General features: G+C 45.1%; 1 protein-coding gene across 1 annotated transcript; it reads left to right on the top strand.

Annotated features, from left to right (window-relative positions):
* Positions 1-390: 390 nt before the first annotated feature.
* On the top strand, positions 391-27,483 carry LOC115693838 (uncharacterized). The gene is made up of 4 exons (XM_056316523.1): positions 391-564; positions 666-1,970; positions 2,353-3,855; positions 27,139-27,483. The coding sequence occupies exons 1-4, from the start codon at positions 391-393 to the stop codon at positions 27,481-27,483; spliced, it is 3,327 nt and encodes a 1,108-aa protein (XP_056172498.1).

Below are 27,483 nucleotides of genomic sequence, written 5' to 3'. Positions count from 1 at the left end.
ATTGATGATTCCGGCGGTTTCCGGCGACGATTGAAGACGAGATCAGGAGTCTTAGGCCGCTGGACTCTCCCCTTCGTGCTGTCCTTCTGATTTCTTCTCTCTCGTAGTAAAGAGGACGGCACTCCAGATCTGATTCGGCCTTCCCTGTTCTGTCGCTTGAGTCTCGATTCAGCTCTCGAACGGTTCTTCTGGACTTACACCGAAGGGGAAGCTCTCTCGCCTTGAAGGTAACTCTTCCTACAAGTCTATTTCACTGGTGCTGCTGGTCTTGGCCTGGACGCTCTCAGTTGGGGTGCTCGAGTTTCGGTTCTGAGTTTATGCTGAGATGGTTGTTGTTGAGTCTGGCTGATTGCTTGTTAGTGCTGGTGGTGGTAATTTTGATTGGGTTTAATGGAGGAGGTTGCTAGGAACCCTTTGCCTGGCCCTGAGCCGTCTAGGAAGTCCCTGAACCCATCCAAGGCTTCTGTCGCTGATCACCCTCCTGTTGGAACTTCTGTAGTAGAACAGTTAAGGAATTCAACTCTGGCTGATCCCCTGCTGGCCCTAATCGTAATCGGAGTAGGGGTAGGTCGAAGATTAGAAGCCGCTCTCTTAGGCGCGGTCAATTTGTAGCGTCCTCAAGTCGCAATCCTAGTGCTAAGGGGACTGGAACTGTGCCTGGACAGAATGGTAGCCAACCTCATGGACTCCCTTCTGCGGCCCCCAAACCCAGAACTTGGGCAAACGTTGCAAAGGTCTTAGCTAAAGGTTACAGCCTCTCTTATGTTCCCCCGAGAGAGGAAAATGGTGAATTGGTCGCGGACATTACACCAGACATTATGGCTGATGAAAATCCCCTTTGGCAGGAATGTGTCGTTGGACACTACATTGGGAAGAAAGTTCCCTTTAAGCTGACTAAAGAGGCTATTAGGAAAGCATGGGGTGATAAAGTGGCTGACATTAAACTCCATGAAAATGGATTCTACTTCTTTAGGGTCCCAGATTCTGTATCCCGCAGGCAGCTCATTGATTCTGATCCGGTCACAATTTTCAGCTGCACTATGTTACTGCAGCAATGGCATTCCAAACTAAAACTCAAAAGAGGAGTTCTTGAGACCATCCCGGTTTGGGTAAGATTGCGAGACATCCCCTTCTCCTTATGGTCTCCTTTTGGCATTGGGCGAATCGCTAGTGCCTTAGGGAAACCTCTTTATGTTGATGTTCAAACAGAACAAATGTCGAGGATCTCTTATGCTCGAGTCTGTGTGGAGATAAAGGCTTCAGACCCTAGAGCTGAACAAGTGAAGTTCCGGTGGGAAGATGAAGTAAATGTAATTCATGTTGAGTACGAATGGAAACCGCTGGCTTGCCCTTCCTGTGGAAATTTTGGGCATAAAGAAGGTTCTGCTGGTTTCAAATGTGCAGCTCAATCTGCACCTGACCAGCAAGACACATCTCACGCAAGCGGCCATGTCAACAGAGTAGTCCAACCTGCACCTGTCCAGAGAGATGAAGGGTGGACCCAAGTGCCTTCTAGGAAAGGCAAAGCACATGCTGGAAGGCTACACTCAGCGCCATTTTCAGCTCCTGCACAGTTCCTTCCGGGCTCTGCTTCAGGCTCGAATCTGAACACTGCAGAATCCCTTCTTGCTATTCTGCATCCACCTATGCAACCCGAGAGAGGGGATACTGACCTGAGACCTCCTGTGGTCACCGACACAGGCCCAAGCCTTCCCCCTGTTCCAAGTCCTGTAGAACCTACTGATGAGCAGACTGAGGAGCATTCTCTTCCCTTGCAGGCTTCCACCGAAGGATCTTCTGAGTCCCAGGCAATTCTGGACAATTCTAGTGACTCGGAAGGAATACTGGAAAGGGCAGCAGCCCGCTCCTCACCCCCCAACACAAGATCTCGCACTTCTATGTCTGGTGCTTCGGATGAAATGCCTAGACCCTCTCCCGGTTCTGCCCATCACACGATGCACCCTGGATCAGTTCCTAGCCCGTCTTCCTCTAAAAAGAAATCAAAAAGGAGGAAGTCAAGAAGAGCTCAGCGCTAGTTATCAGTATCTATATATGTTTTTTGGGGTATGGAACATAAGGGGCATAGTAGGACCCCTGAGGCAAGCTGAAATCCGTGCCTTCATCAGTAAGAATCACCTTCGCTGTATTGGGATTTTAGAAACCAAAGCTAAAGCCTCTTCTTTTGCTGTGATTTCAAGAGGCTTATCCACTAACTGGCGATGGCTTTCCAACTACATTTACTCCCCTCTTGGTAGGATTTGGTTCGGATGGGACCCAAATGAGCTGGATATTAGTCTCATCTTTTCTTCTTGCCAAATAATCCATCTTCAGCTCCGTTTTTTGCACCTACAGGAATCTTGCTTGTTTACAATTGTTTACGGTGAACATACTTTTGTGAAGCGTAGACAACTATGGGCTGATCTCTACCGACTCTCTAATGGCGACTTACCATGGATTGTGGCCGGGGACTTCAATGCAATCAGAGATCCGGAGGATAGGGTGGGCAGCTCAACTCCATGGATCCCATCTTTTGATGAATGTAGAGAAGGCCTCAACCAGGCCGGTTTGGAGGACCTTCGATATGTAGGATGCCGATACACTTGGACGCATTCTTCAGGGATAAATCGGAAAATGTGTAAGATTGATCGGGTGCTTATCAATGACTGTTGGCTCCAACAATTCTCTTTCTCTGAAGCCAATTTTCTTCCGCCCGGAATATCTGATCACAGCCCCATGGTGATTAAGATTGTTCCACCTAGTTCTTCAAACAAGCCGTTCAAGTTTTTCAACTTCTGGATTTCTCATCCAGTCTTCATGGAAATAGTTACCCAAGTTTGGGATACTCACTTCATTGGCACCCCTATGTTTATAGTTTACTGTAAACTCAAGGCTCTCAAAGCAAAGTTGAAACTTATGAACAGGACCTCCTTCTCAGACATTTCAAACAGGACAGAGCAGGCCAGATTGAATCTCTCCACTGTTCAAACAGCCTTGGAGTCAAATCCTTTTGATCAAAACCTAAATGCAAGCGAAGTCACACTATTGCGAACCTTCTCTGACTTGAGATCTCAAGAAGAATCTTTCTTCAGACAGAAGTCTAGAATCCGCTGGCTCAAGGAAGGAGACTTGAACACAAAATATTTTCATCACTTTGTTAACAAAAGGAGACTTCACAATAGAATCCTAACTGTTTCAACAGAGGATGGTGTGCTAATTACCGATCCTCAGGAAGTCAACAGCCATATCGTACGCCACTTTCAGAGTTTATTAAATGGCGGTTCAGCACCAGCCCAACCTTCTGTTTCAGAGTTGGAGATTCTTATTGAGAAAGTCTTAGATGAAAATCAGAGGACTAACCTAACTCAACCGATTACTGAGGAGGAAATCAAATTAAATCTTTTCTCGCTTGCTAAGGACAAAGCTCCTGGCCCTGATGGTTACAATGTCGAGTTCTTCAAACACACATGGGAGATCATTGGCCCATCTATTCTGACGGCTATAAAGGACTTCTTTGAGACTGGTCGAATGCTTAAAGAGATTAATAACACCATCTTAACGTTGGTGCCGAAATCCCCCAATGCATCGGCCATGAGCGACTTCCGACCAATTGCATGCTGCAACACCCTTTATAAATGCATCTCCAAAATCCTTGCTGGGCGCATTGCAAAGGTTATACCGACGTTGATTGGATCTTCCCAAACAGCTTTTGTTAAAGGCCGCAGAATCAGTGACAACATCATGGTTGCACAGGAGCTTTTTGCGGACTTTCACCATGAAGCTTACCTACCTAAATGTGCCATTAAGGTTGACTTCCATAAAGCCTTTGACACGCTTGATTGGAACTTCATTGAAAGGGTACTTACAGCCTTCAAATTTTCAGCTTTTTTCATTAAGCTGGTTATGACTTGCATCTCAACTGCTAAATTCTCGGTCTCCATTAATGGAGAATTGCATGGGTTTTTTGTTAGTAGCCGAGGGATACGTCAGGGCGATCCCCTATCGCCGTACCTATTCATCCTAGCTATGGAAATCTTCTCAGCTATCCTCAAGTCCAAAACTGACAGCCCAGACTTCCAGTGGTTTTGGCGATGTAAGAAACCTCGCATATCTCAATTGTTCTTCGCAGACGATGTTCTTTTATTTTCGCAAGGGCACATGAGATCGTTAGAGCTTATAAAGGAATCCCTTGATTTGTTCTCAAACTGTTCTGGCTTAAGACCAAATCTTAATAAGAGCAATATGTACCTCTCGGGAGGTAATCCCGAACTCCGTACTGCTCTTCTTCAATGCATCGGTTTTCAACAAGGTTTTTTGCCCTTTCGTTACTTGGGGGTGCCTATTATTTCCTCTAGGCTGCGTAAAGAGGATTGCAAATTCTTGATAGATTCCATTACGGCACGAGCCCGTTCTTGGACCCAAAGATTTCTATCGTTTGCTGGACGCGCACAGCTCATACAATCAGTTTTGCTTTCCATCCAACTTTACTGGGCCGCGATATTCTCCTTTCCCAAATCGGTCTTGAATAGCATTGAGGCTATACTTCGACGTTTCCTTTGGAAAGGTCCTGGCTTAGGAACGGGAGGTGCTAGGGTATCTTGGAATGTCGTTTGTCTCCCAAAAGAAGAAGGCGGCCTCGGGATACGAAGACTTACTGAATATAATAGAGCCATGACCCTAAAGCACATATGGATCCTTTTCACCGATAAGGAATCTATGTGGTGCAAATGGATACATTCAAACTTTTTAAAGAAGAAAAACTTTTGGGTTGTATCCAAACCCACCTTTTGCTCATGGACTTGGAAGAAGATTCTTGACTTGCGAGTCTCAGCCCATACCCTTTTCCGGTGGAAGATTGGCGATGGCCGGTCCATATCCTTTTGGTATGATTGGTGGCACACAAGAGGGCCCCTTTACCTTCTTTTCAACAATACGGACATTTACCAATCTCGGATCCCGCGAGACTTTTCGGTTCGGGATTTTTTCCACTCTACATGGCAACCATCAGCAACCTTACACTCCATTTTGGAATGGATGGATGATCTTCCAAGATTAGAAGATGACACTCCGGACAGCTTGATATGGAGCCCAAACCTGACTGAATCCTTCTCGGTGGCCCGGGCCTGGAATCATATTAGGAAGAAAGGCCATCCAGTCCCTTGGCACTCCCTTATATGGGACTCTCATTTGACCCCCCGCCACTCCTTTTTACTATGGATTGTGTCTTTAAAACGGCTACCTACCCAGGTTTTTCTTATGCAAAATCGCTGGATCGAATCAGGATTATGTGCTTTCTGTCGCACTATCCCAGATTCCATCAACCATCTTTTCTTCGAATGCCCCGTTACTAGCAGGCTAGCCTCATTTTGGGCAACCAAATGTAACCTGCCATGGCGTAATCGTCCGTGGCTGGAGCTTCTTTCGTGGGCCATCAAAGTTTGCGGAGGCACTTCCTTCGCCCACCGACTTGCTAGATTTTCCTTTGGTGCTCTTTGCCACATCATATGGATTGAGCGGAACAACTCTCTCTTCAGAAACAAGAGTATCTTCATTCCGGGAATACGCAAACATATTCTCAAGTTGGTGAAGGATAAAGCTTTATCCTCAGGGAAAATTGCTGACACACCTACAAATAGGCGACTACAAAGGAACTGGGAACTCTCACCTTCCATTTTTTCATAATTTGGTTGTGTAGTTCTATATCTTGTACCTAGCATTGTTGGTTGTTAGTCTTTTGGTTTTGCCTTGTTGAGTGCCCCCCCTCTCTCGGACTTCTTGTAAATTCGGGGCTCGGGGTTGTCTCTTGTAGTTTTCTTGTATTTGGTGATTAAGAAAAAGTAATACAAACTCTTACCTTTACCAAAAAAAACCCTGAATTTGGAATTTTTTAAAAATGCCACTTGGGTACTTCCGAAAATTCAAATTTCACTTTTTATGGCTGGCCACACTGTTTTTGGACCATTCTGTGAATTTTACAAAATTTTTGATTTTTTTTTTGGAAATTTTTTTTAACCGAGAATTGATTTTTTATGATTTTCCCAAAAATTTTATGAATTTTCTAATTTTTCCAATTTTTTATTGATTTTCCAAATTTTTCAAATTTTTTTATTTATAGTTTCTGAATTTTTGGAATTTTTATGAATTTTCTTAAAATTTTTCGATTTTTCTGTAAATTTTTGAATTTTTATGAATTTTCTGTAAATTTTTGAATTTTTATGAAATTTTCTAATTTTCTGATTTTTGTGATTTTTTATTTTTTTAGAATTTTCTGATATTTTATTTTTTTTAGAAATTTTGTAAATTTTCCTGCTGGGGACGAACCGGGCATCGCCCGAACCGGGCGTCGCCGGCGGTCTTCTCCAGCGAAACCAAAGCTAAAACGGCACCGTTTTGAGTGATTTTCATTGAGGCATTTTCACAAACAGTTAGTGTGCACAATTTCCAGTTCAAGATTTTCGAGGCCGTCGGTTTGAGCTCGTCGCCGACGAGCCTCCGGGGACCTTTTGAACATTCTGACTGGTCCACGATGAAGTCCATATATTCTATTTTCAATCTAACCTATTCAGAACGTCGGCGGACGTTCACTAGCCAGTGAAAAACCGGTCGGAAAATGTCAATTTACCATTATTCCTGACCTAACATTACCAGAAGCTCCAAGTTCCTATTTGATTCGCCCTAGCCGTCTACATCGATCAAAATAATTTTCAGAACATCAAACAAGGTAAGAACAGACTGACTTGACAGGCCTATGGCCTCGGCGATGCTCTGGCGAGAGCCTCCGAGCTTCGGCGATGGGTTTCAATGGCGAGGCCGACTCGGTTTGTGCAAGTTTAATACCCCAAATGCAATGAGATGACACCAAATGTGATTAGGAACAAGTTTTTAACACAAAAATGCTTAGAATCATCAACGAGATCGCATGAACATTCACTTTGGAACTAAACACAATTCTGGAAATTATGGAAAAACAGTGACCACGAGCGATATTTACCTTCTTTGTCCGATGATCAAACAAAATTGTCGAAGTAATCTGTGCCTATAGTGTAGTTCCATGACACTTATACTTCCTCCTGGTAGTCTTGGTCTCGCCGGAACAGGTCTCGGTGCGCCGGAAAATGCCCGATTTCAGACCTTCACTGTCAAGTTCTCTCTAGTTGCCTGAGAAGGAAATCCTCCCGAAATGGTCGATTTGCCGGCACCGATCAGTCGAACGGCGATGATCGCTCGACCTGGGGATCTCTACTTCTCTTTCTCTCTCTAAATTTCTCTCTAATTCGCGTTCGTTCTCTCTCTTCTCTCTCTCTGCAATTTCGTCAAACACCTCTCTTGCTCTCGGGTCAGTTTTTTTCCTTTTTTGTTCTGCGATCCCGCTCAAAATTTGTTGGAACCGAACTCCGATCGGTTAGGATGATTAAATGGTGCCAGACGGATATTTTCCAGCTGGCCAAATCAATTAACACGTGCTAGTTTGATCAAGAATGATCGGTCAAGTCGCGGGCACGAACTGATTTTCTGGGTTTAGTGCGCTTTGGGCAAGTCAGGTAAAGAAGATGACTTACCCGGGTCGAGTCGGGTTGACCCGGCAGACCCGGGTTGGTCTTAATTCGTCAATTAAACTCAATTTTGACCCAATTTTCCAAATTGAACCCCAAAATTGAATTCCTCATCATATTCCGAACCCAAATATATAATTTTTCCCAATTTTTATTATAATTGAGCCCAAGATTTTCTCATTTTTGTATTCGGGTTAATAGGGTTTTGTTCAATTTGATGTCCTAATGACCTGATTAGGAAAAATTGATGCCAAAATTGAATTACCCACATCTGATTAACCCTAAAAATGATGGTCTCATATTTCGACAATTTCATATTGGGCACGATTCCCAATTTGGGTTCAAAATTCTTAATTTTCAATCAAATTTTGGGGATTTTTTATTTTTATGTCAAATTGTGTAATTGGACAGACCACTATGCAATTCAAGGTCCCAGAATCATTTGTTGTGAAGGCACTATGACTTAAAAATGACTAGAAAAAAATTTAATTGCATTTTTGGTTCAATTCGAGTTTAATTTTGCTCAATTTTGGGAAAAACATATGCCCGATTAAGATTTTTCAAAATTAACAATGTATTCATGAAATTGGATTTAAAATAAGACTAATGATTATTTTATGGAATTTTCTGATTCCATTTGCTATTTTTCTTGATTTTCTTACTTATTTTGACTAAAAGAAATTAAGGAAAAATGCAGAAAAAATGCTAAAAAATTATTTTTTGGTTTAGAAATAGGTTTCTAGGCTTGGCCAAGATTCCTAGTCCTAATTTTGAAATTTTTGAAAATATTAAAAAAATAAGCTAAAAATTAGGTGTCAACAGCGGGCTATATAGGATTTCCGGTGGAGCAGGTTGACCTCTCCACCAAGCTCACCCGCAACATCTCCCTCAACATCCCATGTGTCTCCCCACCGATGGACACTGTCACTAAATCCTCCATGGCGCAAGCCATGGCAGCTCTTGGGGGCATCGACATCATTCACGCCAATATCCCTCCCTCTGACCAAGCCTCCCTGGTCAAAGCGGCCTAATCCTCCCACTTGCCGATCCTTTCCAATCCTGTATTTCGATCCCCATCTGATTCCATCATCTCCCCCGAGGATTTCGCTGATACTACTTGCGTCCTCATCACAGACTCTGGTGATTGTCGTGGAAAGTTGGTGGGCTATGTGGCCAAGTCTGATTGGACGAACCTCGCAGACAAGGAAACACGGCCGGTTGATTACATGGTCAAGTCCACTGATTTTGTCCCTTGGGATTGTGATTTGGCAAAAATGATCTCCTACTTTGAGGAGAAGGCAGGGAAGGAATTTACTCCGATAGTGAAGGGAGGAGAGATTGTTAGGAAGCGAGTGTCGAGTCAATCGACTAATTTGTTCGATGCACTACGAACAAAATGTCCAGGATTGTACGTTGAATCACCAGCAAACGATGAACGAATCTACTTCACGTTGGTCCGAATACAATCACAGGGAAAGTATTCTTGTTCCACAGCATTAATGCCAATTGTCTTCTCAAAATAGATACGAAATCCTTATGCGTCGAGAGAGAGAGAGTTCTAATTGTCTCTTGTATATTGTTCATCTATTGAGGAAGTTATCTTAACTTCCCTTAAGAAACTCTCTTCGCACCTTTTCAAAAGGTGTCTCTCAGACACACTTCGTATTAGAGCAAATGGTGTCCCTTGGATACACACATCATGAGCGGACCGACGAAATATAACATCTCTCACTCGCACATGATGGGCTTGATGATGCTCTATCAAGAACATAAGGCATTTAACATTCATCTACCTTAGAAACAATTCATACTGGCAAGAAAGCCGTGCGACCAGTGAGTACACCTGCACTTGGGAGCTCAATTATGCACCTGTTAGGGACAACATAATGGCTACAACCCAAAAAAATAAATAAACAATTGATGTCTCACAGTGCCCCAGACATATTTTATTTCATCAATCCAAGTATGCATATCCCTTAAAAGCTATACTTGACTATTCTCAAGGACACCATGAATTTACAATTATTTCCAAAACCATCGAAGGCGAAATAATTGGTCGACCAGTAAATACATGTGATAGATGTAAAACAACAATAGTCTTCCTTCGCACTCATGTCTCTCTTCATTTCCAAACAACTGCTTTCCTAGACGCGTCCCATAAAGCCATATCTATTCATGACCGCTGGTAACATGCTAAAGTAGCAACATTGATCTTCTACTTCGAGAACATAGTTAGAAGTAACATAGGGCACAAAATAAGGTAAATTATAAAGTACCTTAAGGACTTACACGATGAATAAATAGGGATAATTGTACTCATCTCCCTTATTGGTCAAATAAAGCACATGTAGTATGAATTACATGCTATAGTGGATTTCTCTTTCTATAAGAGCGTTTGTCATTTATTAATCATATCCACTATACGAATCTTAGCCTTAACATAGTCACATGCTTCTCATGTACTCATGGTTAGCCCGATTGCTATATCAGCTCGCTTTCTACAGCGCCTAATTTAGTACTCGCAACCGGCTACCTTCAGGCATACATGATTGTGGGACTATCATGTTCGGTCTTATCACATACAAATAACAGACCTCATCTTGATTCCAATCAAGGCGACATTAAATCGTTTTATGTACTAAACTGTTCTTCCAGCATTTATAGTACATATCGTCTCATCTCAACCCGCTTACTATAGCATTTGAGGTGATTGCTCGTGTGAGTGAGCCAATCATTGCCTGGTGACATACCTTTCAACAATATATATGTTTTTGTGCTAGTCTCATAACATTGTACTAAATGATAAACAAACAAGTACAATACATATACACACATAATCCAGTGATCCTCAACAATATTACGTATCATAATCACATTCTACGTAATCCTAGAGATATCCTGTGGGTCAAGAACATGTCTCTAGGAACAGCCTTCGTAAATGGATCAGCAACCATCCTATTGGTTGAAATCTATTGCAGGACTATTTCCTTCTGCGCTATTATATCTTTGATGAAGTTATTCTTTATGTCAATATGCTTCGTTCTACCATAGTACTTGGGATCTTTCACATAGGCAATGGCTACTTAACTATCGCAATATACTGTCACTGGTCTTGGGACATCAGTGACAATGGCTAAATTTTTGAAGAAACGTTTTAGCCATACTGCTTCTTGTACTGCAGCAAAACATGCAATAAATTCTGCCTCCATCGTAGATAAAGCTATGCATGTCTGTTTCTTGCTATTCCAAGAAATTGCCCCATCATTTAGCAAGAATGCATATCCGGACGTCGATTTACGCTCATTTAGGTTTCCTCCCCAATCAGCATCAGAGTATCCTAACAAGCGTAGATCACTCCCTTGATAGCAAAGTCGATAGTCCATAGTGCCTTTCAAGTATTTCAAGATCCTCTTAACTGCTTTCCAGTGTGCTGGACCAGGATTTGATTGATATCGGCTCACTAACCCCACAGCATGACATATGTTGGGTTGAGTACACATCATAGCATACATCAAACTTCCGACAGCACTAGCGTAAGGAACAATTACCATTTCTTTCTTTTCTTTTGGAGTCTTAGGACACATCTTAGTACTCAGGCCTTCGCCTTGCATGACAGGGGTATCAATGGGATTACAGTGTTGTATATTGAAGCGTTCAAGAATCTTTATTATATAAGACTCTTGTGACATAGTAAGAAGTTTCTTTGATCGATATCTTTCAATCTTAACTCCCAATATACATGCAGCATCTCCCATGTCCTTCATTTCAAAATTAGAGGACAACCATTTTTTTATAGTTATAACCAAACCCTTGTCATTCCCAGCCAACAGAATATCGTCCACATAAAGAGATAAAATCATAAATTTATCCTCGGACCGTTTGATATACACGCAGTGATCCTCTTCGATCATGGTGAATCCAAAAGAAGTTATGGCTCGATGAAAATGAAAATACCACTGTCTAGACGATTGCTTAAGGCCATAAATTGAGCGATGAAGTTTGCAAACTTTACGCTCTTGACCTTCAGCAATGAAACCTATCGGTTGCTTCATATAGATTTCTTCATCTAGTTCTCCATTGAGAAATACTGTCTTTACATCCATTTGATGTAATTCTAGGTCCAAATGTGCAACAATAGCTAGGATAAGGCGTATGGAGGCAAACCTTACAATTGGTGAAAAAGTTTCCTCATAGTCTACACCATCTTGTTGAGTATAGCCTTTTGTCACAAGGCGAGCCTTATATTTTTCAATGGATCCATCCGCCCTTCGCTTAATCTTGAAAATCCATTTTTTTCCAATAACCTTGCGATCAGGTGGTAGATCAACCAAGTTCCAGATGTGGTTTGTCCTCATAGACTCAATTTCGTCTTCCAAAGCTTTTATCCATTCTTCCTTGTCAGGAGATGAGAGAACCTCTTGAACTGTTTTAGGCTCCGCATCATCTTGTGGAGCAATCATAAATGCTTCCCCTTCAATCTCAAATCAACGACGGGAATACTTTTACGATTACTTTTACGCAACTGAACTTCTTGAGAATTCAGATCGTCAGGCGACGCTACACTTCCACTAGATCTTATATGTTGAGGTAAATCTGTATTTCCCTCAATAACATTAGTGGGTGTGTTATCGGGATCTTCCATCTTATGTAATTGGAAGTCCTATTTAATCTCACCTCTATTAGGAAAATCGTTGTCCAAGAACGTGACATCTCGTGACTCCATTTCAGTCACACTTCCATCAGCTTGTTTACCTATGAACACGTATCCTTTGGAGTGTTCAGAGTATCTAATAAAGATACACTTCTTCCCTCTAGGGCCTAATTTTGCCATATTTATGGGAAGAATCATGAACATATACTGCACATCCCCAAGGTCGTAGATTACTTAAGTCTGGTTTCATACTAGTCCACAATTCATAGGGGATGGAAGCAACTGACTTAGAGGGCACACGATTAAGTATATAGGCAGCAGTCAATAACGAATCTCCCAATATGAGACAGGTAGATTTGCCCGCACCATCATAGACCTAACCATTTCCAATAGGATTCTATTCCTTCTTTCTGCAACCCCATTTTGTTGCGGGGTACCAGGAATAGTCAATTGTCTTACAATTCCTTTTTCATCACAAAGAGCCTTGAATTGCTCAGATAGATACTCATGTCCGCGATCGGTTCTCAATGCCTTTATTGTTTTGTTCAACTAATTCTCTACCAAAGCTATAAACCGCATAAAGCAATCCAATGCTTCGGACTTATGGGAGATCAGAAAAACATAACCGAAACGCGTAAAGTCATCTATAAAAGTGATGAAATATGAGGCTCCATGCCTTGCCCTCACATTTAATGGACCACAAATATTAGAATGTATAAGTTGCAAGAGAAGTTCAGCTTTGGTTCCTTTACCAAATGATTTTCTAGTTGTTTTTCCCGCTAAACAATATTCACATACGGATAGTTCAACATTAGCGAGTGACCCCAAAAGGCCTTCTCTTTCTAATCGTTTCATTCTTTGTAACCTAATGTGACCTAGTCTGGCATGCCAAGTACTTGCATTAATCTCCACATTACTAGAAGATGCAATTAAAGAAAAACAACCATCAACATTAACTTTGTACACATCATAGTCAATGTCTAACACCATGAAACCATTCAATACATAACCAGAATCGTAATAAACTGTTCTAAACAAAATGTCAACACAATCACCATGAAAATTAAATACATATTCTAACCCAAGAAGAACAACTACAGAGACCAAGTTTCGCCGAATATTTGGAGCATAGAGGACATCATGTAGGAATAGGTTTCGACCACCACGAAAGTTAATTTACATGTGCCGATACCCTTCACTTCAACTCTTGAGTTATTTCCAACATATATCCATCTTCTTCCAGGTTGTATCCGACGATACTCCACAAATGCTCCTCGGTCTCTAGCTACGTGGTCTGTTGCTCCTGAGTCTACGGTCCACATTGGATGAGATTCAGCAAGCATTACAGTGCTAGAAACAAAAGCATTACTCAAAGTAATGCACTAATGTGGTACCTTTTTCGGCTCAGTGCATCCACGAGCGAAGTGGCCCAATTTACCACAATTGTAGCACATCATCTTGGCCTTGTCCTTCTTCCCGCCACGCTTCTTGTGTCAAAAAGTCTTGGCTCTCTTGGGTGCCTGATCAGTCTCTTTTTGTCACGCCCCGAACCCAACGAGCGCGTGATCATCCCTCCGAGGTCGATGCAGTGCGACGTCCCAGGACGCGTCGCCGACCTAAAACCCAAAACAGAGAACAATGCACAAGCGGAAGCAAATAAACACCCGTACAAATTAAAACCACATGACCAAGGATAGCAGTAATACCAAAAAAAATATAACTTGCACTGATGACAGGGATTTACCATGCCATTACAACAGAATAAACATATAAAAGCCAAAACGGGTCACCAGCCACCAACGCCAAAAGGGGGGGTACGTGGCTCGGCGGTCAAGCACTATATCTAGCCGAGGCTCCTCCCAAAACGTATCGGTACGCCTGCCATCCTCAAGGCTGGGGGTCTGAAGAGTAGGGTTTCAACAACAGTGAGAATAAATCTCAGCGAGTAGCCCCCTAAACCTAAACTAGGCTAACATGCACCTCCTGACGAGCACCAAACAACACACTATTCAAACACAACTGACTTAGGCCCTCGGACCCAAATCCAACACTTAACTGACCCTGCAGGTTAGGCACATTCGATATAATTGCAACAATAGCACGGAACTCAACCAAGGCACATACACATATCACTTGGTCACAACGCATGTCATGCTTATGCTCGTGCTCATACGCGTGCTCACGTCTCATCAATGCATTTTCGCACGCTTGCACTCTTGCACACTTGCAATTTATCAATTCTCCTCCGACCCGCTTTAAACGCATCAGGTCCGTCACTTCGAGATCGATCTCTAGCCCGCGTAAAATGCATCAGGCTTATAGCACAACACCCGCGTAAAACGCATCGGGTTTGGCCATCTTCCGGTAGTCCGGGTATCGTCCCGCGTAACACGCCTCAGGACGGGTTCAATACCCCGCGTTAAACGCATCAGGGCTTTATGTGATCACCCATTCACAATCACCAATTATTATCTAAACCCCGCGTAAAATGCATCAGGGCATTTTAAGTGATCACATGCTCATGCCGTTCGTGCACTCACGCATAATGCACATGATATGCCCATACTTAGTATGCACGCACAGGACCACAATGTCACACTCGACATTTGTGAATTCCACACTGGGCACTCAACATGATTTGGATACATACTCAATTCGCGTATCAATATGTTCAATGAACCAATCAATCCAAATCAATCACAACATATAGTTTAGCACCCAATTTCACGCAATTAAGCACTAAAACCACACGTGCCGATTGCTTGCCAAACATTTCATAAATTGGCCATGCCAAGCATATCACAGAGCATCACACAATCACATTCGAGCCACATCTAATTTAACATCCTCTCGGGTGATCATCGTTCCCTAAGCCGTTCACCCTAAAACCTCGAATAAACAATTATGGCCCGAATCCTCCCGATACTAAACCAGCCATGAACAGTCCGTCTTAGGCCCTCAATTCACTTTCAATTCATCACATTAGGCTCCCCAATTTGCCACGAAAACAGCCACTACTCGACCTACAAATCACATCCGCCGAATCCGCAATTTCGCCTAAATCAAGGCTCCTAAGCTTAGCCGCCATTCAGCACACCACAGACCACTAAACCTCGATTAAAACTTCACGCTAAGCCACCAAATGCGCCACAACATCAGCCCTTAACAGCCTCTATAAACTAACCCCCAAATTGATCGCGCCTTGTCCAATTCAAACCCAATATGGATAGCCCCCACACAGTTTACTCTAGGCCGACGAATCTCCTCAAAATACTCTATTAGGCTCCCCGAGAGCTCACTCAAATCAGCCACCATGAGGACCATACTAGGCGCGCACTATATTCCACAATTGAACCCGAACTTAACCCGAACTCGGGCCGATTTAATCCAACACTTCCAGCCAACACACAGTACATTCTCAGCCGCTAAACCTCATTAAAATTATCACACTAAGCCACGAAATAGCCACAAGATCAGCCACCATACGATCCACAAAATTTCATCCGCCAAGTCCACAATTTCGCCCAAATCAAGGCATTTATGCTTCGCCACAACACAGCGCTCTATGGTCCACTAAACCTCAATTAAATCATCATTCTCGGTCACCAAACGTTCCACAAAATCAGCCCCTGACAGCCTTCACACGCTAATCCCTAAATTACCCTAATTAACCCCTAAAACACGTCTAGAAATGTAAATTTGCCTAATGTGGGTTTAGGGTTGTACTCACTTGGATGCCTAGGCTCTAAATAGGGCTGAGCAAGTGGCAATGGCGGCTGGAGAGCGGCAGTCCCGCGCCGGAACTGTGGCGGCGAGCGGCGGCTCCGGCGAACGGCGCGAGCGGCGGTGACGGTCTAGGCGATTCCACGGCCTAGAGAGGGAGAGAGGGACACGGCCAGAGAAAGAGAGAGAAGTGGGATGGCTGGATGGTGCTAGGCGAGGTGGTGGTGGTGGCGGTGAATCGGCTCCGGCGAGATTGGCCTTTCACGGCCAAACAGGAAGGAAATGAGAGGGAGAGAGTAAGGCGTGGGAGGAAGGGCTGCCGGCTGAGGTGAGAGGAACGGCGGCTCACGGCGGCGGAACCGGCGGCGGCGACGGCGCTATGGCGATGGCGCACGGGGATGAGGAAGATGGGCGAACCGGCGGCGACGGAGCAACACGGCGACGGCTGGGACGACGGCGGCGACGTCCAGGTGTTAGGGCGGTGCTGGGGGGCTGGCTGGACAGCGGCCGGGACTAGCCGAACGCGGCGGCAAGCGGCGACGAGCCGAGCTTGCGCGCTCGGGAGGGGAGGAAGGCAACGTCGGGGGAAGCTGCTGGGCGACGCGGCGGCGCGACGACGGTGCGAGGAGGACGGCGGCGTCGGCGGCTGGTGGGGCGGTATCGGCGGCTGGCGGGACGGCGTCGGGAGGAGGCGAAAGGGCGGTCGAACGGCAGTTCGCGAGCAGGGCAGAAACGAAGCAGAACCAGTCGGGGCTGGGGGAGGAAGAAGGAAGAGGAAGAAGAAGAAAAGAAGAAGAAGAGAGAGAGAAAGGGGAAGAAGGAAAGAGGAGAGAGAGAGAAGGACAGACGTGTGCGAAGGGACGTTGTACGGGAGTGGGTGGCGCGGCGCAGAGGAGAGAGGAGAGAGAGAGGGAGAGAGAGAGACTCAAAAGTCAAACCTCTCACTCAAGTGCGATCCGACGGACACGGTTCAAACCCAAAAACGATCTAACGGTCACAAAAAACCCTAAATAATAATATAGGACAAAGGGCCAAAATAAAATAATCCAAAACACACTGCGATGGAGGTCTACTAGTCCAAATCCGCACCCGGTCCAAAATTTCACTTTCTCACTATTCCTAGTAATCTTGACGCTGGCCACAACAATATCGACACCGTCCAATTTATTTCGTCCCGAAACTCCGAGAAATTCGACACCAAAGTTTGGGCTCTAAATAACGGCCAAATTCGATCGAGTGCGATTCTAGCGAAATCTCTAATTTAAAAATAATAATCGAGAGTGATCAGTTCCCGGGCGAGATTTTACTATAAGCACACTGACAAATTACACGTTTTATAAATCCCAAAAATGGGCCGAAATTCGGAATGTCACAACTCTTCCCCCCTTACAAAAATTTCGTCCTCGAAATTTACAATCCATACCCGACTACTCAAACAAATGGGGGTTCTAACATCGCATCACTTCCTAGCTTTCCCATGTGGTGCCTTCCGTCCCGTGATGTTCCCAAATGACCTTGACCAACAGGATCGTCTTGCTCCTCAACACCTGCTCTTTCCTATCTTCGATCCGGACCGGTCTCTCCACGTACAACACCTTGTCGTCCACGTCTATTACCTCATGATTCAGCACGTGGGTCGGATCCGGTTCGTACTTCCTCAACATCGACACGTGGAAGACGTTATGAACCTGCGACAAATTTGGCGGCAAGGCGAGACGATAAGCCAACGTTCCAATCCTTTCCAAAATCTCGAACGGGCCTATATACCTTGGACTCAGTTTTCCTTTCTTGCCAAACCGAGATAGTCCTCTCATCGGCGAAACCTTAAGAAATACATGGTCGCCAATCTGAAACTCTAACGGTCTACGCCTTTGGTCCGCATAACTTTTCTGATGGCTCTGAGCTGTCCTCAGCCTTTCTCAGATAACTTTTACTGTTTCCATTGACTGCTGAACTAACTCTGGACCCGTTATGCTTCTTTCTCCTGCCTCATCCCAACACAACGGTGTTCTGCAAGCTCTGCCATAAAGTGCCTCAGATGGTGCCATCCCGATACTCTGCTGAAAACTGTTATTGTAGGCGAACTCAACAAGGTGCAACTGTTCTTCCTACTTGCCCTGAAAATCCAATACACAAGCCCTCAGCATATCCTCTAGGGTCTGAATACTCCTCTCAGATTGGCCATCCGTCTGAGGATGATAGGCCGTACTGAATTGCAACTTAGTTCCCATGGCCGATTACAGACTTTTCCAAAAATTTGCAGTAAACCGGGGATCACGGTCTGAAGTGATTGATACCGGTACTCCATGAAGATGAACTATCTATCGTACATATAATTCTACCAACCTTTCTAGCTCAAAATCCTTTCGCACTGCCAGAAAGTGCGCTGACTTGGTCAATATGTCCACTATCACCCAAATAGAGTCATGACCCCTCTGGCTTCTTGGCAATCCCGTTACAAAATCCATTGTAATATGCTCCCATTTCCACTCTGGGATTTCCAGCGGTTGCAACATTCCGCCAGGTTTACAATGCTGTGCCTTCACTTGTTGGCACGTCAAGCACTTGGCCACGTGCCTGGCCACATTCGCTTTCATTCCGTTCCACCAATAGTGCTATCGGAGATTCTGGTATATTTTTGTGCTGCCCAGGTGAATACTATAATTGCTCCTATGAGCTTCCGATAGAATCTCTTCCTTAAGTCCCAAATCATCGGGCACGCACAACCGTCCTCGAAACTTAAGAATTCCGTCCTCAGACACTTGGAAGTCCGGTTTCCTCTTATCGCCATCCATCTCTAGGATCTTCTGAATCTCGGGGTCCGTAGACTGCAACGCCTTAATATTGGCTTACACTTTCGGTTCAATCTTTAACATCGCCATCAGACTGGAGAGGTGTCTTACCTCGAACTTAAATTCTGAGTATCGCACTCTTTCCAATAAAATCCACTCTTTGACTATTAGATGCGCGATGCTTGATTTCCTGCTCAAGGCATCCGTTACCCGATTGGCCTTTCCGGGACGATACAATATGTCACTATCATAGTCCTTTAGCAACTCCATCCAACGCCTTTGGCTCATATTCAATTCCTGAAAACTCTCTTCGCACTTTTCCATCCATTCAAACTTCGTTTCCTTCTTAAGCAACCTCGTCAATGGAGTGGCTATCGCTGAGAATCCTTCCACAAATCGTCGATAATACTCTGTCAGTCCTAGGAAGCTCCGCACCTCAGTAACTGTTGTCAGTCTCGGCCAATCCATCACTGCTTCAGTCTTTGCCGGGTCCACGGAGATTCCTTCTCTGGAAATTATATGTCTAAGAAACGCTACCCGATTCAGCCAAAATTCGCACTTGCTAGACTTAGCATACAGTGCATGCTCTCTTAGCGTCCTTAAAACCGTTTCCAAGTGTGCCTCATGTTCCTCGGGACTCTTTGAATACACTAGGATATCATCGATGAAGACAATGACGAACTGGTCTAAGAATTGCTTGAATACTTAGTTCATTAAGTCCATGAAAGCAGCAGGGGCATTAGTTAGTCCAAACGGCATTACCGTGAACTCATAGTGTCCATACCTTGTCCTGAAAGCCGTCTTTGGGATATCCTTCTTTTGGATTCTTAACTGGTGATACCCTGTCCTCAGATCAACTTAGAAAATACCGAGGCTCCTTGCAGCTGATCGAACAGGTTGTCAATCCTTAGGAGGGGATACTTATTCTTGACTGTCACTTGATTCGGCTGACGGTAATCGATACACAGCCTCAACGACCCATCCTTCTTCCTGACAAACAATACCGGCGCTCTCCATGGAGACGCACTCGGTCGAATAAAACCTTTGTCCAGCAGTTCCTGTATCTGAACCTTTAGTTCTTTCAACTCTGACAACGACATCTTATAGGGCGACCTCGAGATTGGCTTAGTCCCTAGGGCTAATTCAACCACAAACTCCACTTTCCTTTCAGGTGGCAATCCCGGCAATTCCTGAGGAAAGACATCGAGAAGATTACACACCTCGTTTATGTCTTTTAGCCTTGGTTCCTCAATCAACTAGTTAGCTACCAAATCATTATCTTTCTATACCTCAAAGACCAAGCTCAATCCATCCAATTTCAATCCAACAGTCTCCCAAAAACGAATCACATCGGTTCTTTACAAAATCTGAAATTTCTAAGCAACACTCATCCTTCCAAACCCGTCCAAGAATATCATCAGTAATCCATAAATCCTTAAACCGATTGCGCCTATTCACCATAAAATTAATTATAAGCCTTTCATGACTACTCAAGCGATAACTTCAAATTCATCTCCTATTGCACCCAATATCATCTCGTAACGCATACAGACTTTCAAGGCACATCCTTCGCTTCCTTCTCAGCCAAAACATACACTTTTCCTTACGTTCTTAGCCAATTCTGATTAATCTTCAGGGCAGCTCTCACTTAATGTCCTACCTGCGATCGCTGTGATTGCATCAGTGGTCTAATCTATCGGTTCAACAATTTTTCACTCGGTGACCTTGCTGTCCACATCCACAACATGCTCCACTTCTACCTTGACAATGGCTATTCTATGCCTTTTTCCACAAGACCGATATGCGGCGTTGGAGTAGTAGTTCGGCTTTCCAAAGTTCTTCCTTACCGGAGGGACAAGTCTCATATTCTCTGTCATAGACCTTTTTCCCAAGTTCCTATTGTCCTTAACCGACGCGTACCGCGATCCAGAAGCGACAGCCATTTCACTCATATCCATTTCACCCATCGAGCCCTCTCACACAGCTCATTGTAATCGCTTAAGACTCAAAAATACTAACTGATTGCAAAGTTCCGATTTCAATCTATCCCAGAACCTCCTTGTCCTATCCACGTGGTCCTTGACCATCCTTGATGCGTACTTAGATAGCCTTACAAACTTGACCTCGTACTGATCAACTGACATCCGATTTTTTTGCGAAGTAAAAGAAACTCTGCCTTTTTCTGTTCTCGTGCACTCTCCGAAAATTACTTCCCATTGAAAGCCCCGACCAAAGTACCCCCAATACTTCAAAGCCTTTTTCCAACTCTTATATCCAAAGTGATATAGCCTCGGGGTCACTTTTCCCATCAAACTGCGGAGGTTTCAATTTCGAAAATTGCTCAACTAGCTATTGCATTTGTCTGACTGCATTAACTTACTTTTAACCTTGGTTCCCATCATTCCCATTTAAAATTCCAACTTCTTCGAGTGCCCTTAGAATCCCATCTACTCTTGGGTCCTCGGCAATCCTCACTTGCGGTTCTACACAATCCTGCTCACGACCTCGACCTCTACCTCAACTTATTCCTCGGCTACTCATACTCACAGAGTTCACACCACTCACCTACCTGCTATAATCCCATTCAGGAATTAGAGACCTAAACCAAGCTAAACCGGTTTAAGGTCCTAAGCAGGTATACACAGCAGCAGTCAAGCAACCAGCATGCGGCCTTACACAAACAGCACAACATCTCAACCAAGGAGATTCGGGTACTTACCTCGGGTCCTGCCGCACCTGCACTTTACGGGTCAATTTATACTACCAATCAATCAAGATACAAACAGTCAGTAGGTACATTTAGCACACGAGGTCACCATACTGGTTACCTAAGGTCATCACTCATTATCACTCTAGGCTTCGACCTAATTAGATCGAGCTGACCTTGCTCTGATACCAAATTAACGGGGGATGTCACGCCCCGAACCCAACGAGCGCGTGATCATCCCTCCGAGGTCGATGCAGTGCGACGTCCCAGGACGCGTCGCCGACCCAAAACCCAAAATGGAGAACAATGCACAAGCGGAAGCAAACAAACACCCGTACAAATTAAAACCACATGACCAAGGATAGCAGTAGTACCAAAAAAAATATAACTTGCACTAATGACAGGGATTTACCATGTCCATTACAACAGAATAAACATATAAAAGCCAAAACGGGTCACCGGCCACCAACTCCAAAAGGGTGGGTACGTGGCTCGGCGGTCAAGCACTATATCAAGCCGGGCTCCTCCCAAAACGTATCGGTACGCCTGCCATCCTCAAGGCTAGGGATCTGAAAAGTGGGGTTTCAACAACAGTGAGAATAAATCTCAGCGAATAGCCCCCTAAACCTAAACTAGGCTAACATGCACCTCCTGACGAGCACCAAACAACACACTATTCAAACACAACTGACTTAGGCCCTCGGACCCAAATCCAACACTTATCTGACCTTGCAGGTTAGGCACATTCGATATAATTGCAACAATAGCACGGAACTCAATCAAGGCACATACACATATCACTTGGTCACAACGCATGTCATGCTTATGCTCATGCTCATACGTGTGCTCACGTATCATCAATGCATTTTCGCACGCTTGCACTCTTGTACACTTGCAATTTATCAATTCTCCTCCGACCCGCTTTAAACGCATCAGGTCTGTCACTTCAAGATCGATCTTTAGCCCACGTAAAACGCATCAGGCCTATGGCACAACACCCGCGTAAAACGCATCAGGTTTGGCCATCTTCCGGTAGTCCGGGCATCGTCCCGCGTAACACGCCTCGGGAATACGGGTTTATGTGATCACCATTCACAATCACCAATTATTCGTTAAACGCATCGGGGCATTTTAAGTGATCACATGCTCATGCCGTTCGTGCACTCACGCATAATGCACATGATATGCCCATACTTAGTATGCACGCACAGGACCACAATGTCACACTCGACATTCGTGAATTCCACACTGGGCACTCAACATGATTTGGATGCATACTCAATTCGGGTATCAATATGTTCAATGAACCAATCAATCCAAATCAATCACAACATATAGTTTAGCACCCAATTTCACGCAATTAAGCACTAAAACCACACATGCCGATTGCTTGCCAAACATTTCATAAATTGGCCATGCCAAGCATATCATAGAGCATCACACAATCACATTCGAGCCACATCTAATTTAACATCCTCTCGGGTGATCATCGTTCCCTAAGCCGTTCACCCTAAAACCTCGAATAAACAATTATGGCCCGAATCCTCCCGATACTAAACCAGCCATGAACAGTCAGTCTGAGGCCCTCAACTCACTTTCAATTCATCACATTAGGCTCCCCAATTTGCCACGAAAACAGCCACTACTCGGCCTACAAATCACATCCGCCGAATCCGCAATTTCGCCCAAATCAAGGCTCCTAAGCTTAGCCGCCATTCAGCACACCACAAACCACTAAACCTCGATTAAAACATCACGCTAAGCCACCAAACGCACCACAACATTAGCCCTTAACAGCCTCCACAAACTAACCCCCAAATTGATCGCGCCTTGTCCAATTCAAATCCGATATGGACAGCCCCCACACGGTTTACTCTAGGCCGACGAATCTCCTCAAAATACTCTATTAGGCTCCCTGAGAGCTCACTCAAATCAGCCACCATGAGGACCATACTAGGCGCGCACTACATTCCACAATTGAACCCGAACTTAACCCGAACTCGGGCCGATTTGATCCAACACTTCCAGCCAACACACAGCACATTCTCAGCCGCTAAACCTCATTAAAATTATCACACTAAGCCACGAAATAGCCACAAGATCAGCCACCATACGATCCACAAAATTTCATCCGCCAAGTCCACAATTTCGCCCAAATCAAGGCATTTATGCTTCGCCACAACACAGCGCTCTATGGTCCACTAAACCTCAATTAAATCATCATTCTCGGTCACCAAACGCGCCACAAAATCAGCCCCTAACAGCCTTCACATGCTAATCCCTAAATTACCCTAATTAACCCCTAAAACCCATCTAGAAATGTAAATTAGCCTAATGTGGGTTTAGGGTTGCACTCACTTGGATTCCTAGGTTCCAAATAGGGCTGAGCAAGTGGCAATGGCGGCTGGACAGCGGCGGTCCCGCGCCGGAACTGTGGCGGCGAGCGGCGGCTCCGGCGAACGGCGCGAGCGGCGGTGACGGTCTAGGCGATTCCACGGCCTAGAGAGGGAGAGAGGGACACGGCCAGAGAGAGAGAGAGAGAAGAGGGACGAGAGAGAGAGAGAAGTGGGACGGCTAGGTGCTAGGCGAGGTGGTGGTGGTGGCGGCGAATCGGCTCCGGCGGCGGCGGAGCTCCTCCGGCGAGATTGGCCTTTCACGGCCAAACAAGAAGGAAATGAGAGGGAGAGAGTGAGGCGTGGGAGGAGGGGCTGCCGGCTGAGGTGAGAGGAATGGCGGCTCATGGCGGCGGCACCGGCGGCGGCGACGGCGCTCCGGCGATGGCGCACGAGGCTGAGGAAGATGGGCGAACCGGCGGCGACGGAGCAGCACGGCGACGGCTGGGACGACGGCGGCGACGTCCAGGTATTGCGGCGGTGTTGGGGGGCTGGCTGGACGGTGGCCGGGACTCGCCGGACGCTACGGCAAGCGGCGACGAGCCGAGCTCGCGCGCTCGGGAGGGGAGGAAGGCGGTGTCGGGCGGAGCTGCCGGGCGACGTGGCGGTACGAGGAGGACGGCGGCGTCGGCGGCTGGTGGGGCGGCGTCGGGCGGAGGCGGAAGGACGGTCGAACGGCGGTTCGCGAGTAGGGCAGAAACGAAGCAGAACCAGTCGGGGCTGGGGGAAGAAGAAGGAAGAGGAAGAAGAAGAAAAGAAGAAGAAGAGAGAGAGAAAGGGGAAAAAGGAAAGAGGAGAGAGAGAGAAGGACAGACGTGGGCGAAGGGACGTCGCACGGGAGTGGGTGGCGCGGCGCAGAGGAGAGAGGAGAGAGAGAGGGAGAGAAAGAGAGACTCAAAAGTCAAACCTCTCACTTAAGTGCGATCCGACGGACACGGTTCAAACCCAAAATGGTCACAAAAAACGCCAAATAATAATATAGGACAAAGGGCCAAAATAAAATAATCCAAAACACACTGCGATGGAGGTCTACTAGTCCAAATCCCCACCCGGTCCAAAATTTCACTTTCTCACTATTCCTGGTAATTTCGACGCTGGCCACAACAATATCGACACCGTCCAATTTATTTCGTCCCGAAACTTCGAGAAATTCGACACCAAAGTTTGGGCTCTAAATAACGGCCAAATTCGATCGAGTGCGATTCTAGCGAAATCTCTAATTTAAAAATAATAATCGAGAGTGATGAGTTCCCGGGCGAGATTTTACTATAAGCACACTGACAAATTACACGTTTTATAAATCCCAAAAATGGGCCGAAATTCAGAATGTCACACTTTTCCTTTGTTGTTGAATTTATGGTTCCTCTTGCGCTTAAAGTCCGAAGCTTTGCCCGAACCTAATTCTGCAACATAAGCAGGGGTAGAGGATTTTGCAGCCTTTAGGCGCTCATCTTCTAATTCTAAATGACGCGCAATATCGTCAAAAGTGACAATATTCTCATTGTACATCATATTGATTTTCATATGTTCCCAACTGTCAGGAAGAGACCTTATAACAGCCTGAACTTGCTGTTCATCAGTTAAGGTATGACCTGCCGACTTCAGCTCACGTATCATGTTTGACATTTCCCGAAGATGCTGCCTTATCGATAGATTTGAGCGCTTCCGGTATGTGTCAAATTTGATGGTGAGCCTCCTCAACTTAGTGGCAGACATACCCCCAAACTTATCTTTCAAAGCAACCCACATTGCTTGAAATTTGTCATAACTTTCAAACTCACACATGAGATTATCTTGCATACAACTCAGCAACGTGATGCAGGGAGGTGTTTGGATGTATGGTTTATTTTATGCATGAAGCGCTGTATGATATAACCTGTTGTGCATGCCTTGCATTTACACTACACCGCACACACTACCCGCTGCCGGACCTGGGCGGCACAGGTTTAGGATGGTACTGAGACAGCGGACACCCCGACCACACCTGCGTGGTACGGGTCACCCTCCTTGGTCCCGAAAGTTCTTTCACGGTGTCATTAAGTTCCCACCACGGTTGCACCCTTTGCAACCCAGGTCGGCTCCTTGACTAAGCCGGAGTCAGGGGAACCCCGGCCTAACCACTACCATGACTGGTTTAGCCCGCTAATCCTCACGTCTCCACTTTGCAAGCCATAATCTAGATAGAAATCGAACCTCACATTTCATGCGCATGTCTATGTGATTGCCATGGTCCTATCGGGTGAAGTAAGTTTTCTGAACCTTTATCTCGCAATTTATTTATGTTTCGTATTTTCTTTGGTCGGTCCATGACATTAGGTCGGTCGTGAGTCTTGGTCTATAAACTATGGGAGGGGCAGACATTCGGATTCTTCATGCTCCTAAGGACAAGCTCCGTGCCTGGTGGAACCTACTCAGTCCGACCAACCGTAAGCTAGTTGAGGACCACATCGGGAGGCTATTCCCCTTATTGGAAGTCAAAGTCCATACCGGCCTCGTTCGAGCATTAACACACTTCTGGTGTCTCGAGACATCTACCTTTATATTCAGTAAGCATGAGCTCACCCCGACTTTGGAAGAATATAGCGTGATCATTAGAAAACCTTTAGGGTCAGAATTAGTTACACCACCTCTAGGAATCGATTCCACCTTAATGTTGTTTGAATTTTTGGGTGTCGGAAAAGATGAATTGGGAAAAGTCTTGAAAGCAAATCGTGGGACATGTCCATTTTCATTCTTGAGTCAATGTTTTGATAAAGCCACATCTTTTCAAAAAGGCAGAATCTTTTTGCTAGCATTTTTCGGGTTCGTGATTTTTCCTCACTGTAAGAATGCGTGTAGTCCGTCAATTGCATGGTTGGTCCAACAAGTCTGTCTTGAAAAGAATTTTATCAACAGCATTTTAGCCGAGACTTTTATTTCCCTCACTAAATTTAAGCAACATGTTGACAAAACGTTTCATGCCCCCCTTGAACTTTTGCAAATTTGATTTTTGTCTCACATAAAAGGGTGTAGCGATTTACTCACAATATCCGAGCTTAGTGATTCTAGCCATCCCGTCTTGAGGTATAAAGAAAAACAAAGGAACGCACCTGATTATCATTACTCCGAGTGGATCATTTTCATGAAAAACGCTAGACCCGAAGGTTTCCAATGGCATGCTAACTGGTTCAAAGTCGAGGAAGCTCGGCTTACATGTGATGGTATCTGGCCGGTTCCACTATTGGGCTTCACGGGTGCAATCGAATACTACCCCACCAGAGTATCTCGTTAGTACCGGATTCTCCAAGGGCTCCCTTCGGCATTACAACCGGAACTCTTCCAGGTCGACTTCACCAATAACGATGAAGACCACGAAGGGACCATAGCCCAGCTCAAGACGATGTGGAAGAAGTGTCGTCTTTTAAAGATAGCTCTGCCCAAAAAAGAGCTCAAGGGGGAGCAAAAGTCCTATTTCGCGACAACCGAGTATATTCGACGGCATAAGATCCCACAGGAGTTACGCCCGAAGATACCCAAGATGCCTCTCAAGCCCGCCACTCGCTCAGAGAACAACCGTCTCAAAAGGAAGGTGGAAGAAGCTCAAGAAAAAGCCTCCAATATAGCTCAAGCTTATGAGCAGTTGAAGAAGGAAGTCGCCTCCCATATGTCTATGGATCAAGCCAAATAG

Source organism: Syzygium oleosum, unplaced genomic scaffold, assembly GCF_021117445.2.
Source record: "Syzygium oleosum isolate NSW1041296 unplaced genomic scaffold, Sole_v2.1 Sole_v2.01, whole genome shotgun sequence".
In the NCBI taxonomy this organism is placed as follows: domain Eukaryota; kingdom Viridiplantae; phylum Streptophyta; class Magnoliopsida; order Myrtales; family Myrtaceae; genus Syzygium; species Syzygium oleosum.
This window is presented reverse-complemented; position numbering and strand designations above follow the sequence as displayed.

What these genes read in the sequence shown, in the direction of transcription:
- LOC115693838 (XM_056316523.1), top strand. Translation starts at nt 391, where the DNA reads ATGGAGGAGGTTGCTAGGAACCCTTTGCCTGGCCCTGAGCCGTCTAGG. An exon ending in ACACGATGCACCCTGGATCA is followed by an intron (nt 1,971 to 2,352) that starts GTTCCTAGCCCG and finishes TTGCACCTACAG; the next exon opens with GAATCTTGCTTGTTTACAAT. An exon ending in ATTGGAACTTCATTGAAAGG is followed by an intron (nt 3,856 to 27,138) that starts GTACTTACAGCC and finishes GAACTCTTCCAG; the next exon opens with GTCGACTTCACCAATAACGA.